Genomic DNA, 16,488 nt, shown 5'->3' with positions numbered 1-16,488 from the left:
GTCCCTTGGGTAGGGACATTATCTTTTTCTAGTTCTCCGGTTCCGTTTCTGCCATGACCAAGGCTTGCCCATAGCATCTCCCTGCTATCTCCCTGTCTCCTTTCAATTCTCCGACGCCTCCCGGGGTGGGGAATTTTAGCTTTAAGTGAATAGTTGAGGGGATTGCCCTGAGCTTGGTGAGGTGGGCCTTCCAAGGATCATATTGTATGATGATGTTGCGCTTATCACGTAAAACTTCATCATATGAGAGACCTGTTGGGGTGCAGTTCCAAAGATAATAGGAAGATAAATGACGCCCTAGATTGGAATCATTGTGTTTCCGAATCTGTACAAGGGATCTTCAAGACAGGGGTCTATTCGGAGGTGACCGAATTCCATCCTGTTAAGTGTGTGCTCGAATACAGTATTAGCAGAGAAACCATTGTCAACTAGAGTTCTTTTTACCTCGTTATTTGCGACATCCAGGGTTACCACCAATGCCAAATTGTGATCCGGATCTAGTCCCTCATAATCAGAGCAAGAGAAACAGATTGGCTCGTCTTCGAAAGGTTGGATCATCATCACATCATTCTCCAGGCCCGGGCTCCAAGACAGAGAAGCTGTTCCTCCAAAGATAATATTCACCACATTTTTGCCGCTTCCCGGGGCCCTGTCTTTGTCATTCAACCTCCTTTGAAGATATTGGTTCATATTTCCCTTCTTGATCTGATCTTCTATGAACATCTTGAGAGAGAAAAAGTTTTCTGTTGTATGGCCATGATCTTCATGATAGCCGCAATGCTTGTCCCGGGCCCTGTTCTCGGGAGGTGCTAGTAAAGGTTTCGGTGGATAATAAAATGGCTTACCCTTGATTTCGCGCAGAATGTCGGCTCGGGGCCGGTTGAGGGAAGTCCACTCGGGCTCCGGCTTGGGCTCTCTCTTAGCCTTTGGCTTTCTTTCGTTATTTCTCGGTTCAGCGTAACTTTCCCGGGATGGGGTTCCCCGGGATTGTTGAATGTAGTTGAACTGTCTGTCCAGTTTGTATCTTTTGTCTTTTCGGGACGACGAGCGATGCTCCGGGGACTCGTCATCATCATGTATTCTCCGATTCATTTTCATTGACTTGAGAAAATCATTTTCCTTTATGAACTTTGATGCCAAGGCATAATCAGACGCCAGGCTCTGGGGTTCTCTGTGAATCAAATCTTTCACGTATCCTTCGCAGGATATTGGATGCAAGTTTCTCCGAAAGATGTTTACTGCTTCCTTTTCTTCTAAGTTGGAGAGTTGATTGACTGCTTCCTGGAATCTTTTGATAAATTCGGGGAGGGACTCCTTGCTTCTTTGCTGGATTGTCTCCAAATGACACATTTGCAGCTCGTTCATCCGGTTTGCTCTGAACCTTTTCAAAAATATCTCGCGGAAGTCTTTCCAGGAGTCCACACTCCGGGATGGAATTCGGCTGAACCATTTCTGAGCTCCCCCTTTGAGTGTTGACGCGAAGAACCGACACCTTGTTAGGTCACTATAATCATAAATATTGGATATTTGCTCGAAGTAGTTCAGATGCTCCTTGGGGTCAGTTAATCCATCGAAAGAGTCAAAATTGAAGTGTTTGAGCCATGGTTCTCTGGGGGTAGATTCCAACTTTTTGGTGAACGGGGTGGTTGCCGCACCCACTTTCATATCACCCTCTACCTTTCTCTTGAGATCCCTAAGAGCCCAGGCCATTTGTTCTTGCTTGGACTCCATTTCGGGCTCCGAATCGGAAGAAACATGAATTCAGTGTGCCTTTCTTTTTAGCTTTGCATCTTCCTCCCGGATTCGCTTTTCAATAGTTTCTTTGGCTTTGGTTTCTTTCTTCCTTCCGGATTCTCTCCCGAAGGGCAGCTCTTTTTATTTCATCCCTGGCATCCTCTGATGGCTTCTTCAAGTTCTTTGCAATCCGATCAAAGACAGATCCCCGAGATTCTCTGGACCGTTCTTCCTGATCCCCTGGGCGGGTCTCGGGTTCGGCATTGTGTTTTTCCTTCCATAGGTCCATCGCAACTCGTATCTGATCCGGGGTCATGTCTCCCCAGGGGTTGGCTGAAGCTCCTGTATGCTTATGGGCAGCTCTTTCGATGACTAGTCTCTGGTCTCCTGGTTGGAGATTTTAAGAGGGAGTCTGAGTTATGGGGAGCCCTTCATCCACATCTTCCATCTCTCCATCCCTGGGTTGGGGCGGAGGAGGAAGGAAAGAAGTAGAGGCAGCCGCTTTGTTTTTTCTTGTCGTCATGGTTATTCAACAATACCACAAATTTATAGTAATATAACTCGTAAAAAACAGATATGAGAGATTGGGAATGTCGTTCTTACTAAGGAGTGGTATTCTGAGTTGCTGGGTAGGGTAGAAGTGGCGGATATGAACACCATTGGTCGGAGGTTCGACCCCTCCTTCTAGCGCCAATGATAATCCCAATTCGCCCCGGGGTCTTCTCCTCGCTTGGCCCGGACTCAAGCTCCGTTTTGGCAGAAATGGGGGCGGCGTGCGGTATAACTGTGGGGTGGAAACCTACAAAACAGAACCGGAGGGGGTGGCGTCCCCGCGGCACCTCCGACGTGAGAATGAGACAGGGTTTTGAAGAAGAAAAGGGGGCAAAACGGAAATTATGCAAGTGATTTTATGGTGTGTTCTCACGCTAGAGTTGGCGCGGGGCCACCACCCCCCTCCGGTTCTGTTTTTACAGGAGCCCTACCTATAGCTAAAACTCTACTCTCTCACATTCATGCATTAATGGAGTCCAAATCCAGGTGGGATTAGAAGAAGATCACGGGTAAAATTTGGAGTTATCATTAACTTAAATATTTTAAATTAAAAATGTTCATTCCACCACTCAACCAAACACATGATATCAGATATGTTACCTCCACCCCGTACCACCTTAACACAATTCTTGATTTCAACCCGATATCACATTTTAAACCAAATGACCCCTAAATATTGGCTTTCTATCTCTCTTTCTTTCATTCTCCTTTTTCAGTCTAATTGATATAGAAAAAATTATAAAACAATTTTTTTGAACATAACCTCTTAAAATATTTTACTAATTGTACCAATTCTCCTGCATCAATCGGTACCTCCAACTTCCCCCGGAGTTGATCCAACAAAATCATTATTTTTACTCAATTATTGTTGATTTTCCTTTTTTTTTAAATCTAATTGGTATAGAAAAAATTATAAAGAAATTATTTTTGAACATAACCTCTTAAAATATTTTACTTGTTGTACCAATTTTACCTCCAACTTCCCCCGAAATTATCGAACAATATCATTATATTTACTCAATTATAGTTACTTAATTGTTTTTGGAACCTACTTATTTTAAATATATTGTATCTAAATCAATTAACTTCTTAGACTAAAATACCTTATTTTCTTTCTCTTTATTCTCTTAATTAAAAGTTCTCCTTTTTCAAAAATATCACAAGAAATTTATTTAATGAAATAAAATAGTATAATTACTAATAATTTATATTTAATCATAATTAGTATATAGATTGATTACGGGTTTTTTCAACTAAAATGCGTACTGGTTGAAATTACTTAATTATTTTTACTTAACTTTTTTAAACTAATTAACATACTTTTATCAGGGTTAAAATAAAATAATAAGATATGAGCAAATTTTACATCTTAAAAATTTTAGTTCTAAATAAATTAAAAAATATTTAATATTGAAAACAAAATGTGCATTGTACGGCTTTTAAGTTAGTACTTCCTTCGTCCCTAAATACTTTTCCTGTGTTGGGCACGTTTGTCAATGCACACTTTTGATTGTTAATATCTTTAATTTTATATTAGTATTAAATATAAAAAGTTCATTGTATTAAAGTACTCATAAATACGAATTCAACAAGATTATTCATGACTATATTTGATTTTATAGATTAGACGTAAATTAATAGTCAATCGCTTATCATGAAAAGTGTAAAAAATCAAAACGAGAAGTGTTTTTTTATGACAAAGGGAGTACTAACTAATAAAAACAAAGTTTAAATAGAATAAAAGTCAATTCACATTATGAAAGTACCAAAATTTAATATTTTAATATTTTATATACCAAAAAAACATGATTTTGGTTGCTTATTAATAAATAGTATATATTTATTAATTTTGACACAATTAATTACTGCAATATATCAAAATTACTATTAAATTTAACATAATGTCAACCGTACTCGCACCAAAACCACAGTCTCATCACAAATCACCCTACAAAAGGATATTTAGAGTTTTGAATATGAAGTCACAAAAATCAAAGTAGACCTTATGCCTCTCAACAACTATACGTATACGACCTGTTATAGTAATAAATGAAGATTAAAACTCGAGCTATTAATTCATTGTTTTAGTTGAATCAATATTATATTATAATATCGGAATGAGTTATAATTTGGTTCAACGATTATTTCCTAATTTTGGTTTTAAAATAAATAAATAGTATTATATATCCGTTAAACTACTAAATTGTTAAACTAATAAATATAGTCTACTTATCGATCACAACTTATTCAATTATTAACAATAAATAAATAGTGTTATATAACAGCTAAACTACTAAATTCTTAAATTACTAGATATAATCTACTTATTCTACTAAATTACGTTCACATGTTATCCTATTATTCTCTTTATAAATTTATAAGTATTATATATTTATATAGATATTTTAAACTTATAATATGACGGAATAAATAAAAAAATTAAATATTAATGGGACCCGTACATCGCACGAGATATAAGTGAGTATATGAAATATGTAATATAATATATTTTTATTAGTGAATTAAAAAATATGATAATTATTAGAAGAAGAATTTACTAATAAACATACAACGTATATCTTACTAGAATACGAGTACTAGGTAAACTAATCAACTACGTAAAACAAATTGAAATTAGCTAGGTTATACTTATCACCTTAAGCACCTTAACCACGTTTTCTTTGGTATAAAAAAATATGCAAAACTATGAATGTCTGCTCCGAGAAACTAGAGAGAAAATTCTTATTATTCACGTGAACGGTGAATCTAAAGTCGAACTTTTAGAAGTACGTTCCACAAGTGAACTTTAAAATGAGTTCATGCTTAGATCCTGTTGTGGCTGAGTTTACTTGACAAAAAAAGACATTTAAATGAATATGGAATAGGAGTTTATACCAAAGTACAATAGTCTTCCAAAAATAGATTTTTATATAACTGGTTATATTTTTTGTTTGTCATATTATTTTATTAAGACTTAATTGCAACTATTATTATTTTACACAAAAATGACTCTTTTATAATTGTTGATACTTTATAAAGTGAAAAATTTGTTATTTTTTTAACTGATGATTGCATTTTGTCATATTTTTTTAACAAACATGAATAAATTCACTTTCTAGCTTTTATTATTGCATTTTGATAGCTTAACTATCCGTTGTATTGCACAAAAATAATTTTTTAATATATGTATATATTCTCATTTTATTAAGCAAATTATTGTTTAAAAGTATAATTTAACTAAATTATACTAATAAAATGATGAACGGACTTTATGTTCCTTATTGTAAAGTTGTCATGCATGATTTTTGTAATATCTCAATCCCACGTCGAGTAGGTTACGGGACTTTTATTTAGTTTATAAAGCAAAGTACTCTACACCAATAAATTATGGTTTTTTTGGGAGCATGCGGTGCACTTATTTTTTTATCCAAATTGGCTATATTTGAGTTCGTAGGCTTCAACTTATTCCACAATGACAAAGATTCAGAGGTGGGGACTCGATATCAGAAAATATATCCTAGAGAAGTATGATTTGGACTAATGGAATTTTCATTCTGGCCTGACGAGGACGTTGGGAGTTTAAGAAGGGAGTTCTTAACACCCTAATCACACGTCGAGGAAATTTGAGATTTCTGTTCAGTTTATATGGCAAAGTACTACTACTAAGTGCACCAACAAATTATGATCTTTTAGGTGCCTTTGGCAGACTTGTAGCTCACCTAAATTCAGCTGCATTTGGGCCAGTAGGCTTCGGCTTATATCGGACTCGGAATTGGGACTTGATCCGATTTTCGAAAAAGGCTCGGGATTTAACTCAGGTTGTCACATATGCACTGTAACAGCCCGATTTTTTGTATATTTAAATCTAAATCAAAACTAAAAAAAATACAATTTACTAATCCAGAAATCTATTACAAAGGTGACTATTACAAACGAGCAACTAAAAGCAAAAACGCAAAAGTCAATCTATACTAATTCTAAGGCCTCGAACTCCAATGCTATACAACTTAAACTTATTCCAAACCTAAAATTGTTAGTAATGAGCTATTGTTAGGGTTAGAACACGCGCTAATATTCATGCAAGTATACGCGATCGCAAGTAATATAGAATAAATACTAGTTCGTTCTCACAGGGACTGGTTTAGGTTAATTTCAATCAATATATTTATGCAACAATGGTATGGTTATTATCCAATGCTAAGACGAATAACAAATTGAAGTTGTTTATAACTACTATTAACTAAGAGATTATACTAAAGAACATTAACTAAGAGATTAAAGAGAGTTGAATACTATATGACACAAACATGAGATTCTAACTTCATTAAATACTTCATTCCATAGCCTTTTCGTTCTTAACCTTAGCATGTAATAGTGATGACACTAATTAGATAACACGAAACTGATAAATGCCAACTTTCGTTGTACGAATACCATATTACCAGACATCCACAAAAGAGATATAAGCTGAATAGACACAAATTATATTAAGACCCTATATATCTATAAAATTTGACAACATAACGGGTAATGCACAAGTTATCTATCGTGATTACATAGGGCAAGTAAGATGGTTAAAATTACCTATGAATCATACATATCAAAATACATGAAACTATGCTAGCATGGCAAGTTCTAAACCTCTAAATTCACTTTCGCTTCATTAAAGATCAACACGCTATCTTATAAGTTCGCGATGCTCATAAGACTAATAAGCACAACCAACACTAGGTTATCATACAATCACTACACACTAAAGCATCGAAACAAATTAACTAAAGAAATCCATAAATAAATCCGTTAGAACCCCACGATAACGATTAGCCCATAATCGGACTAATCATCAATGTGGGTTCCGATGAAAGCATGGTATAATAAACGTAGTCTTTATACTGAATAAATAATAAACCAAGTACGAAACAAGAGTATAAGTTCACGAATAAGAAAACTAGCATCCAAAGTTACAACTTAAAACAAAGAATCACAAGTATAAACTAGATCTTCTTCGCCTTGTTTGAATTGTGCTCTACGGTTTTCTTAAGCCTTCTCCTTAAGATCTGGTACGTCTTGTTATGAAAAATGACCTTAAGTTATGTATATATAGCAGCCCATGCAGATTAGAAATCCATCAATCAGAATCACAAGAGAATCAAGATTCTTTTATCTCGACCTGGCGCGGCCGCGCGCTTGACCAGCGCGTGCGCGCTGTACTTCTACCATCCGGGCGCGGCCGCGCGCTTCTACATCGTGGGCGCGCTGACTCTCTAGATAATTTTCTGACTTCTTCTTTTCTTGCTGATCTGAGTTGGTCTTTTGCGAGCTTTTATTCTAGACACCATCCTAACACCATATTAGCATCAAAACAATGCCAATTCACCCGGATTCCTGTTAAGTGCCTAAAATGCAAAAATACAACAAAACACATTAAAAACACTAACAACTCGAGTACAAAACACCAATTCCAAGCTTTACGGAACGTTATATAGTGACATAAATGCCACTCAACATACCCCCAAACTTGAACTGATGCCTGTCCTCAAGCATAAACACACTCAAAGAACAAGAAATAAAAATGCATGAATGCAACTATATGAATGTAACGATCCCCATAGAATAACTAAACCAATCAACAAGCAACATTTCAACAAATACAGTTATCCGTTCAAAGATCAATGAAGCCCCAAAAATCAACTTACAAGCCGGAAACGTTTTACATGAGTCACTACTCATCAAAGCAACTAGAGACAAATGCTTACAGATAAACTATCGCAACTAGATCAATAATCATGACTCACTACTCATCAAAGCAATCACAAGGTTATAAATAGAATAAAAGTGAACTCAAAATAACTTATAACACTTCAATTCTTATATTGGAGTTTTATATGGATCCATGCTTTTATTCACAACACAAAACAACACAAATATGCTTATTTGACTGTGCAATGAGTGAGGTCCATAAAAGAATTATACAATTATACCCATGTAGCGAGCGTTAGGTTAGTGGATGCCAGACTATAAAAAGCCTTAGGTCACTAGGCACAAAGTCCCCTAAGAACTTAATAACTTGAGTATTAAAGTGCCCACTCTTGATCAATTATGCATAAACACATATTTTTTTCCTTTTCTTTTTTCTCTTTTTTTCTTTTTCCACAAATTTTTGAACGAGTGTGTTTCGCTCCATCTCGCTCAATCCTAGACTACTCATATAAAATGAGCCGGCTACTAGCCATTTGACACCTAACCACAATAACTAGCAATGAAATCCAATTTTCTTCAATTTTTAAATATCCATGTTATTTTATCATTAAGAGAATATCCTAAATTTTAAATATAAACAAGCGATTAAACTTCGACAAACAAATAAACCATGACCCTGATCTAGCACTCAAGCAACCTATAAGACTTAGTGAAATACAATTATCTCTAGCATGCAAATCAACTCGACAAGACTTAACATCACTAAATACGACATCACTGCACTAGCATCAATATCACAGAACAATCAGCAAAATCATCTAAGGGATCATGTTATTATGCAAATGCATGAAACTATATGAAATAACTATCATAAAAAATAAATAAATAAACTAAAAAATAAAAATAATAAAAAACTACTACATGGAAAATATTCAACTATATGAACTAAACTATCATGAATATGCAAACTATATGTGACTCACACAAAATACATAATCGTTAACTATTACCCCAAACTTAAAATATTCACTGTCCTCAGTAAAGGTAATAGCAAGGAATCAGGCATACCTAATCAGAAACAGGGTCATCACCCTCAAGGGGTGGAGTGTCAGGAGTACCTGGAGGCAGATACATGGAATCCTCACCGAATATTGGCCACTGGATATCCACTCATGTGGCTCTGAATGCAGTCCCCAATGCCTGGGTCAGGTCATGTGCAAACCTGCTATGGATGTGATGTATCGCATCCATCCGCCTAGCTAAATGCCTATACTGCGTCGTACTCAAACCAGCACTGCCATGTGCTTCCTCCTGCTGTTGCTGCTGCTGCGATCCCGAAGGACCCGCCTCCACTGCCAACTGAGCTCTCCAAGCTGCTCGACGGGCCTGCGAAGTCCCACCAGCATAGGTCCGATCCGCTGGCCTTCAACCTGGAAGATGGTCGTAAGAATATCCAAGCCGCTTAGGATCGGGCTTCCTACCATACCACTCTGTCATATTCAACAGTGTCGAACTATCAATCAGAGCACTAGGGAGCTGCAGCTGCTCATGTACGGGCCAATGAATGCCAACCACCATACACAACTTATCATAATGGACACACAACAAACGTGCATGCTCCACAGTAATCTCATGCACGTGAGAAGATGGCATGATGTTAGCATAAATAAAAGAATTCCATGCACGAGAAAACCTGTTCATGCATGAAGCAGGGAAAGTGGCATACTCATTCGTGCCCTTCTTGAACTTCCAATGAGTCTCATGCACACACAGGGTAGCAACAATCAAATCAAAGTTAAACTCCTCCATAGTCTTCTCGTTCCAATTCTCCTGATCAGGCCTCCTCTCGGGCTGCTCAATCGCCCTACAAATAGCCTCAACACTGTACTTCACGGTCATCCCCCTAACCACCGTGAAACTGTTCTTCTCTGCCTTAACATTGGCGTAAAACTCACGCACCACACTCATGGGCACAACAACAGGTGTTTCACAAAAAAGTAACTCAACCCATCTCCAAGATCATCTCCAACAAGTTACCATCTTTTCCTGATGGCAGAAAATCACGCTCCTTGGCTATAGGCTTCGAAAGCAGCCTCAAATACTCCACCTCAGCCTCAGGAGTTGAAATTCTAGGCGTCACACCACCCACACTCGAAGAATCAGTGGTGTTGCTGCTTACTTGAGATCGCTGTCTTTTTGGTGCCATTGAGATTGAATAAGTTTGAGAGAATAGAAGTTTGTAAGAGAGATTTATGTGTTTGAGAGTTTGAGAAGTGATGGAGAAGTTTGTGTATAAGTGTATGTATATATAGGAGATTGGGAGAGAATTAATTATGGAAAAAGAGTGGGAATTGGTTATGGGAATAATGGGAATAATGGGTTTGATTTGGAGAGGGAAATTTGGGATGTGAAAGAGTAAAAATCGGGTGGGAATTAATTTTGGAATAAATTCCCCGTTTTTTTTTCTATTTTTCTGCTGTTTTTTTTCGAACACAGGGACTCAGCGGGGTCGCGCGCTACCTTGGCGCGGTCGTGCCGTGCTTCTGACATTTCAGCACGGCCGCCCCGCTAGGCAGCGCGGCCGCGTGCAGTTTCTAGAAAAATAGTGCGGCCGCCCCGCTCCAAAGCGGGCGCGCCATGCTTCTGTAGTTGGCCCTGATTTTTTCTATTTTTTTGATTTTTTTGTGTTTTTCTCTTTTCTTTCTGCTTCCTCTACCTACTAATGTACTACAAACTTGGGTTGCCTCCCAAGAAGCGCTTGGTTTATGTCGTTAGCTTGACGTAGAATCTCGAGATCAAGTAGACAATAAAACGGCACTAACCACCTCACGGTTTTTCGTATCCACATAGTAGTGCTTCAACCTCTGACCATTACTTTGAATGCTTGGCCTAGATCATTCTCAAAAATCTCCACAGCTCCATACGGAAACACAGTTTTGATTATAAATGACCCGGACCATCTCGACTTCAATTTTCCAGGAAAAAGACGAAGACGAGAGTTAAATAATAGAACTTGTTGTCCCAGCACAAATGACTTGAGCACTAGACCCCTTATCGTGCCACCTCTTGACTTTCTCCCTGTACATTTTATTGTTTTCATATGCTTGAAGCCGAAATTCATCGAGTTAATTCAATTGAAGCATTCTTTTCTTATCAGCTGCATCCAAATCAAGGTTCAACTTCTTCAAAGCCCAATACGCTTTATGTTCGAGCTCCACAGGCAAATGACACTCCTTACCATAAACCAACAGAAACAGCGACATTCCTAACGGAGTCTTGTATGCTGTTCTATATGCCCAAACAGTTTTATCAATCGTCGAAGACCAGTCCTTCCTTGATGGACACACAAATTTCTCTAGAATACGCTTGATCTCTCTGTTAGACACCTCAGCTTTCCCATTATTTTGAGGATAGTAGGCTGTAGCAATGCGATGATTCACATTATACCTTTGCATCATGGCGGTGAACTTGTGATTGCAAAAATGCGATCCCTCGTCACTGATTATGACTCTTGGAGTCCCAAATCGTGTGAATATCTTCTTATGAAGAAAATTAAGCACTACCTTCGCATTATTTGTCGGCAAAACCTTGACTTCAACCTATTTCGACACATAATCGACCGCAAGCAAGATATACTGATTATTGTAAGATGAGACAAACAGGCCTATGAAGTCGATTCCCCAAACATCGAAGACTTCAACCTCGAGAAGTGCATTAAGAGGCATCTTATCCCTATTGGACATATTACCCACACGTTGGCATCGATCACACTTTAAAACAAAGTGATGCGCATCCTTAAATAATGTAAGCCAGAAAAATCCCGCTTGATGGACACGAGCTGCTGTCTTCTCTCCACCATAGTTGCCTCCATAAATAGTCGAATGACAGTCTCGCAAACCCCCCCCCCCCCCCCCCGTTTCGCTGTACGGAATACATCTCATGATGATTTGGTCAGCTCCTTGCCTAAACAAATATGGTTCATCCCACATGTACCACTTCACCTCATGAAAAAACTTCTTCCTTTGAGCGTACGATAAGTCTGGAGGCATGATATTACTCACAAGGCAGTTCGCAATATCTACAAACCACGGTTCTTCCTCTTGCACTCTAAACAGCTGCTCATCGGGAAAAGACTCATTTATCAATGTCTTATCATGTGAAGTTGCACTTGGATCTTCCAAATGAGAGAGATGATCAGTGACTTAATTCTTAGTACACTTTCTATCCTTGATCTCTAATTAAAACTCATGAAGCAAAGGAACCCATCTAATCAATCTAGGCTTCGAGTCCTTCTTCGAGACGAGATATCGAATTACAGCGTGATCAGTGAAAACTGTCACCTTCGTCCCAAGCAAATAAGATCGAAACTTCTCAAAACCATAGACAATGGCCAAAAGTTCTTTCTCAGTAGTAGTATAATTCAGTTGAGAACCATTTAGGGTCTTACTAGCATAGTAGACCATATGAAATATGTTGTTCTTTCTCTACCCAAGAACTGCTCCCACTGCATAGTCACTTGCATCGCACATCATCTCAAAAGGTTCATTCCAATCAGGTGCAGTTATAATAGGTGCCGTGATCAAACTCTTCTTCAAAAACTCAAAAGTAGCTAGGCACTCGTCATCAAACTTGAACGGGACATCCTTCTCCAGAAGATTGCACAAAGGTTTAGAGATTTTTGAGAAGTCCTTGATGAACCGCCTATAGAAACCCGCATGACCAAGAAAGTTGCGAACTCCCTTAACATAAATTGGTGGAGGAAGATTTTAAATGACCCCCGCCTTGGCTTTTTCCACCTCAAGATCCTTACTAGAGACCTTGTGCCCAAGAATAATGGCTTGTCGCACCATAAATTGACAATTCTCCCAGTTGAGAACCAGATTGGTCTCAACACACCTTTTAAGAATGTCGCCAAGATTTTGCAAGCACTCATCAAATGAATCACCAAACACAGAGAAATCATCCATGAATACCTAAACATTTTGACCAATCATGTCAGAGAAGATACCCATCATGCATCTCTGAAATGTGGCAGGTGTTCCACACAACCCAAAAGAAACTCTTCTGAAAGCGAAAGTACCAAATGGACAAGTGAAAGTAGTCTTTTCCTGATCTTCCGGAGCAATGCAAATCAGATTATAACACGAATAGCCATCCAGAAGATAGTAGTAATCGTGCCCATCCAACCTGTCAAGTATCTGATCGATAAAAGGCAGAGGGAAGTGATCTTTTCTCGTGGATTTGTTCAACTTCCTATAGTCCATGCAAACTCTCCACCCTGTGACTATTCGAGTAGGAATGAGCTCATTCTTCTCATTAGCTACAACCGTGGTACCTCCTTTCTTCGGCACACACTAAACTGAACTGAACTCACCCAAAAACTGTCAGAAATGGGATAGATGATCCCTGCATCCAGCCACTTGAGAATTTCCTTCTTCACCACTTCTTTCATGATTGGATTAAGCCGTCTCTGTTGCTCAACAGTAGGCTTGCTACCTTTTTCTGGCAGAATTTTATGCATAGAATAAGAAGGGCTGATTCCCTTGATATCTGCTATAGTCCATCCAATTGCCGACTTGAACTCTCTAAGAATTTTTCCTCATCACTACCTGAAAGGTCACGTGCAATAATCACAGGCAAAGTAGATGCATCACCTAAAAAACATACTTTAAGTGTTCAGGCAATGGTTTAAGCTCAATTGTAGGAGCTTCCTCAATAGATGGCTTGAGGCGCTTTGGAGATTTGTTTAGTTCCTCTATTCCAAGAGATTCAAAAGACATATCCATCTTCCGCTTCCAAGGAGAAGTATTCAGATATTGCAACTGCTCATCACCTTCATCATCTTCACTATCTGAATTCCCCAACAAGGCCTTTTCTAAGGCATCAGACCTTAGCAATTGATCAAGTTCTGAAGTAACCACAGAATCGACCAACTCCACCTTTAAGCACTCCTCATTTTCCGTAGGGAATTTCATGGCATTGAACATATTAAAAGTTACATCCTGATCCAACACTCGCATGATGAGCTCACCCTTTACACATCTATCAAGGTTCGGCCAGTAGCCAAGAAAGGTCTTCCCAAGATTATGGGAATCTTCTTATCCTCCTCGAAATCGAGAATTACAAAATCAGCGAGAAAGATGAGTTTATTCACCTTGACCAAAACATCCTCAACAATGCCTCGTGGATATGTAATAGAACGATCGGCCAACTGTAAGGTCATATAAGTAGGCTTTGGATCAGGTAAGTCCAACTTCTTAAAGATTGACAAAGGCATCAAATTGATGCTAGCTCCCAAGACACATAAGGATTTGTCAAATGACATTTTCCAATGGTGCAAGGAATAGTAAAGCTTTCAGGATCTTTAAGCTTCGGAGGCAACTTCTGTTGCAGCACAACACTGCATTCCTCCGTGAGAGCAATTGTCTCTAAGTCATCAATCTTCACCTTCTGAGAAAGTATACCTTTCATAAACTTCACATAACTAGGCATATATTCAAGAGCTTCAGCGAAAGGTATGTTGATATGAAGTTTCTTGAACACCTCCAGAAACTTCTCAAACTGCTTATCCAGCTTTTTCTTCTACAACCTCTTAGGAAAGGGATGTGGAGGATAGATCTGTTTCTCCCCTATATTACCCTCAGGAGGAGTGTGTTCAACAGTAGTCTTCCTTGTTTCCACTTCAGCTTCCTTCTGCATTTCTTCTTCAGCTACAGCTTTTTCATCCGAAACTTGAGAGTGTTCGGGATTTGCAACCTTCCCAGACCTCAATGTAATTGCCTTTACCTGCTCATTATCTTCTCCCTTTCCTGGCACTTCGGTGTCACTAGGGAGTGTCTCAGGTTGACGATTTAGAAAGGCATTGGCAATTTTCCCAATTTGATTTTTCAAGGTCTTGATAGAAATCGCTTGGCTCTTGCACATGAGCCTCAACTCCTCCAATTCAGATTTTTCATTAGACTGTTGTAGCTGGAGTTGCTGCCTTGGTGCATATTGCGATTGCTGAAAACTAGAGGGGTTGTACTATTTTGCTGGATACTGCTGATAAGGCTGCTAAACCGCATTCTGATTGTTGCTCCAGGTAAAGTTAGGATGATTGCGGTTGTTAGGATGATAGGTGGCTGGCACAGTTTGTTGCGACCTCTGAAAGTTGCTCACGAACTGAGCTGATTCACTAGAAATAGCACACTGCTCCGTCTCATGGGCACCAACACAAAGCGCACAGACACTAGTGATCTGATTAACTCCATAATTAGCCAAAGAATCCACCTTCATCGTCAAGGCCTTAAGTTGAGCAGCTATAACAGTAGTTGTATCTAACTCCAGAATTCCTGCTACCTTGCCCTGAGATAGTCTCTAAGTAGGATTCTGGAATTCATTTGCAGCCATGAGTTCAACCAATTCATAAACTTCATCATAGCTTATAGCCCGCAATGCTCCTCCTGATGCTGCATCAAGCATTAGTCTAGAAGTAGCACCCAAACCATCATAGAGATAGTTAATGATCATCCAGTCAGGCATCCCATGATGAGGACACTTTCTAAGAATCTCCTTATAACGATCCCAATCCTCACATAAAGATTCTCCAGATTGCTGAGCAAATTGAGTAAGTGCATTTCTGATCGCAACAGTCTTCGCCATTGGAAAGAATTTAGTTAAGAATTTTTTAGCAAGATCCTCCCATTTGGTGATAGACCCTGGTGGTAAAGAATGTAACCAGCACTTTTCTTTATCCCACAGAGAGAATGGGAAAAACCTCAACTTAATAGCATCTTCAGAAACTCCATTGAACTTGAAAGTCTTGCAGATCTCGATGATATCTCTGATGTGCATGTTGGGGTCTTCTGTTAGAGAACCCCCAAACTGAACTGAGTTTTGTATCATCTGAATCGTGCTCGACTTGATCTCAAAGGTATTAGCCGAGATGGCTGGTCGAACAATGCTAGACTGAATATCATTGATCTTCGGTTGAGAGTAATCAATCAAAGCCTTCAGATTTGCTTCTGGTTCTCCCATTTTAATAAGAACCTCTTCTTCCTTCTAAACTAAGATCTCTTCTTTAACTTTCTCCTCGACTACGACTTCTTCCTCAGCTTGATCCAGAGTTCTCTTACTTGACCGAGAACACGTATGCATACACTCTCGCTAGAGTACCTGAAACATGATAAGGAATTAAGTAAGTAACAATGTCTGAGTCACCGAACTTTAACGACCAATGATGACAAACACATAAACTAAAAATTAACACCAAAGTCCCCGGCAGCGGCGCCAAAAGTTGTTAGGGCTAGAACGCGCACTAATATTCACGCAAGTATACGCGATCGCAAGTAATGTAGAATAAATTCTAGTTCGTTCCCACATGGACTGGTTTAGGTTAATTTCAATCAATGTATTTATGCAACAATGGTATGGTTATTATCCAATGCTAAGACGAATAACAAATTGAGGTTGTTTATAACTATAAAGAGATTATACTAAAGAACATTAACTAAGAGATTAAAG

General features: G+C 38.5%; 1 protein-coding gene and 1 non-coding gene across 2 annotated transcripts; one reads left to right on the top strand and one right to left on the bottom strand.

The window, feature by feature from the left end:
- Positions 1-297: 297 nt before the first annotated feature.
- On the bottom strand, positions 298-1,731 carry LOC141714279 (uncharacterized). The gene has a single exon (XM_074517808.1). It carries the CDS (start codon positions 1,729-1,731, stop codon positions 298-300), a length of 1,434 nt encoding a protein of 477 aa, XP_074373909.1.
- A 13,774-nt stretch (positions 1,732-15,505) lies between these two features.
- Positions 15,506-15,612, top strand: LOC141716196 (small nucleolar RNA R71). The gene has a single exon (XR_012572914.1). It is a non-coding gene; the product is annotated as a small nucleolar RNA R71 (small nucleolar RNA).
- Positions 15,613-16,488: the final 876 nt, after the last annotated feature.

The sequence above is a fragment of the Apium graveolens genome, chromosome 3, assembly GCF_009905375.1.
Source record: "Apium graveolens cultivar Ventura chromosome 3, ASM990537v1, whole genome shotgun sequence".
In the NCBI taxonomy this organism is placed as follows: domain Eukaryota; kingdom Viridiplantae; phylum Streptophyta; class Magnoliopsida; order Apiales; family Apiaceae; genus Apium; species Apium graveolens.
Note: the sequence above shows the minus strand (reverse complement) of the source record. Positions and strands in the feature narration are given on the sequence as shown.

Bases quoted from the DNA above. Each gene is read 5' to 3' on its own strand.
- LOC141714279 (XM_074517808.1), bottom strand. From the start codon at position 1,731: ATGGAGTCCAAGCAAGAACAAATGGCCTGGGCTCTTAGGGATCTCAAG.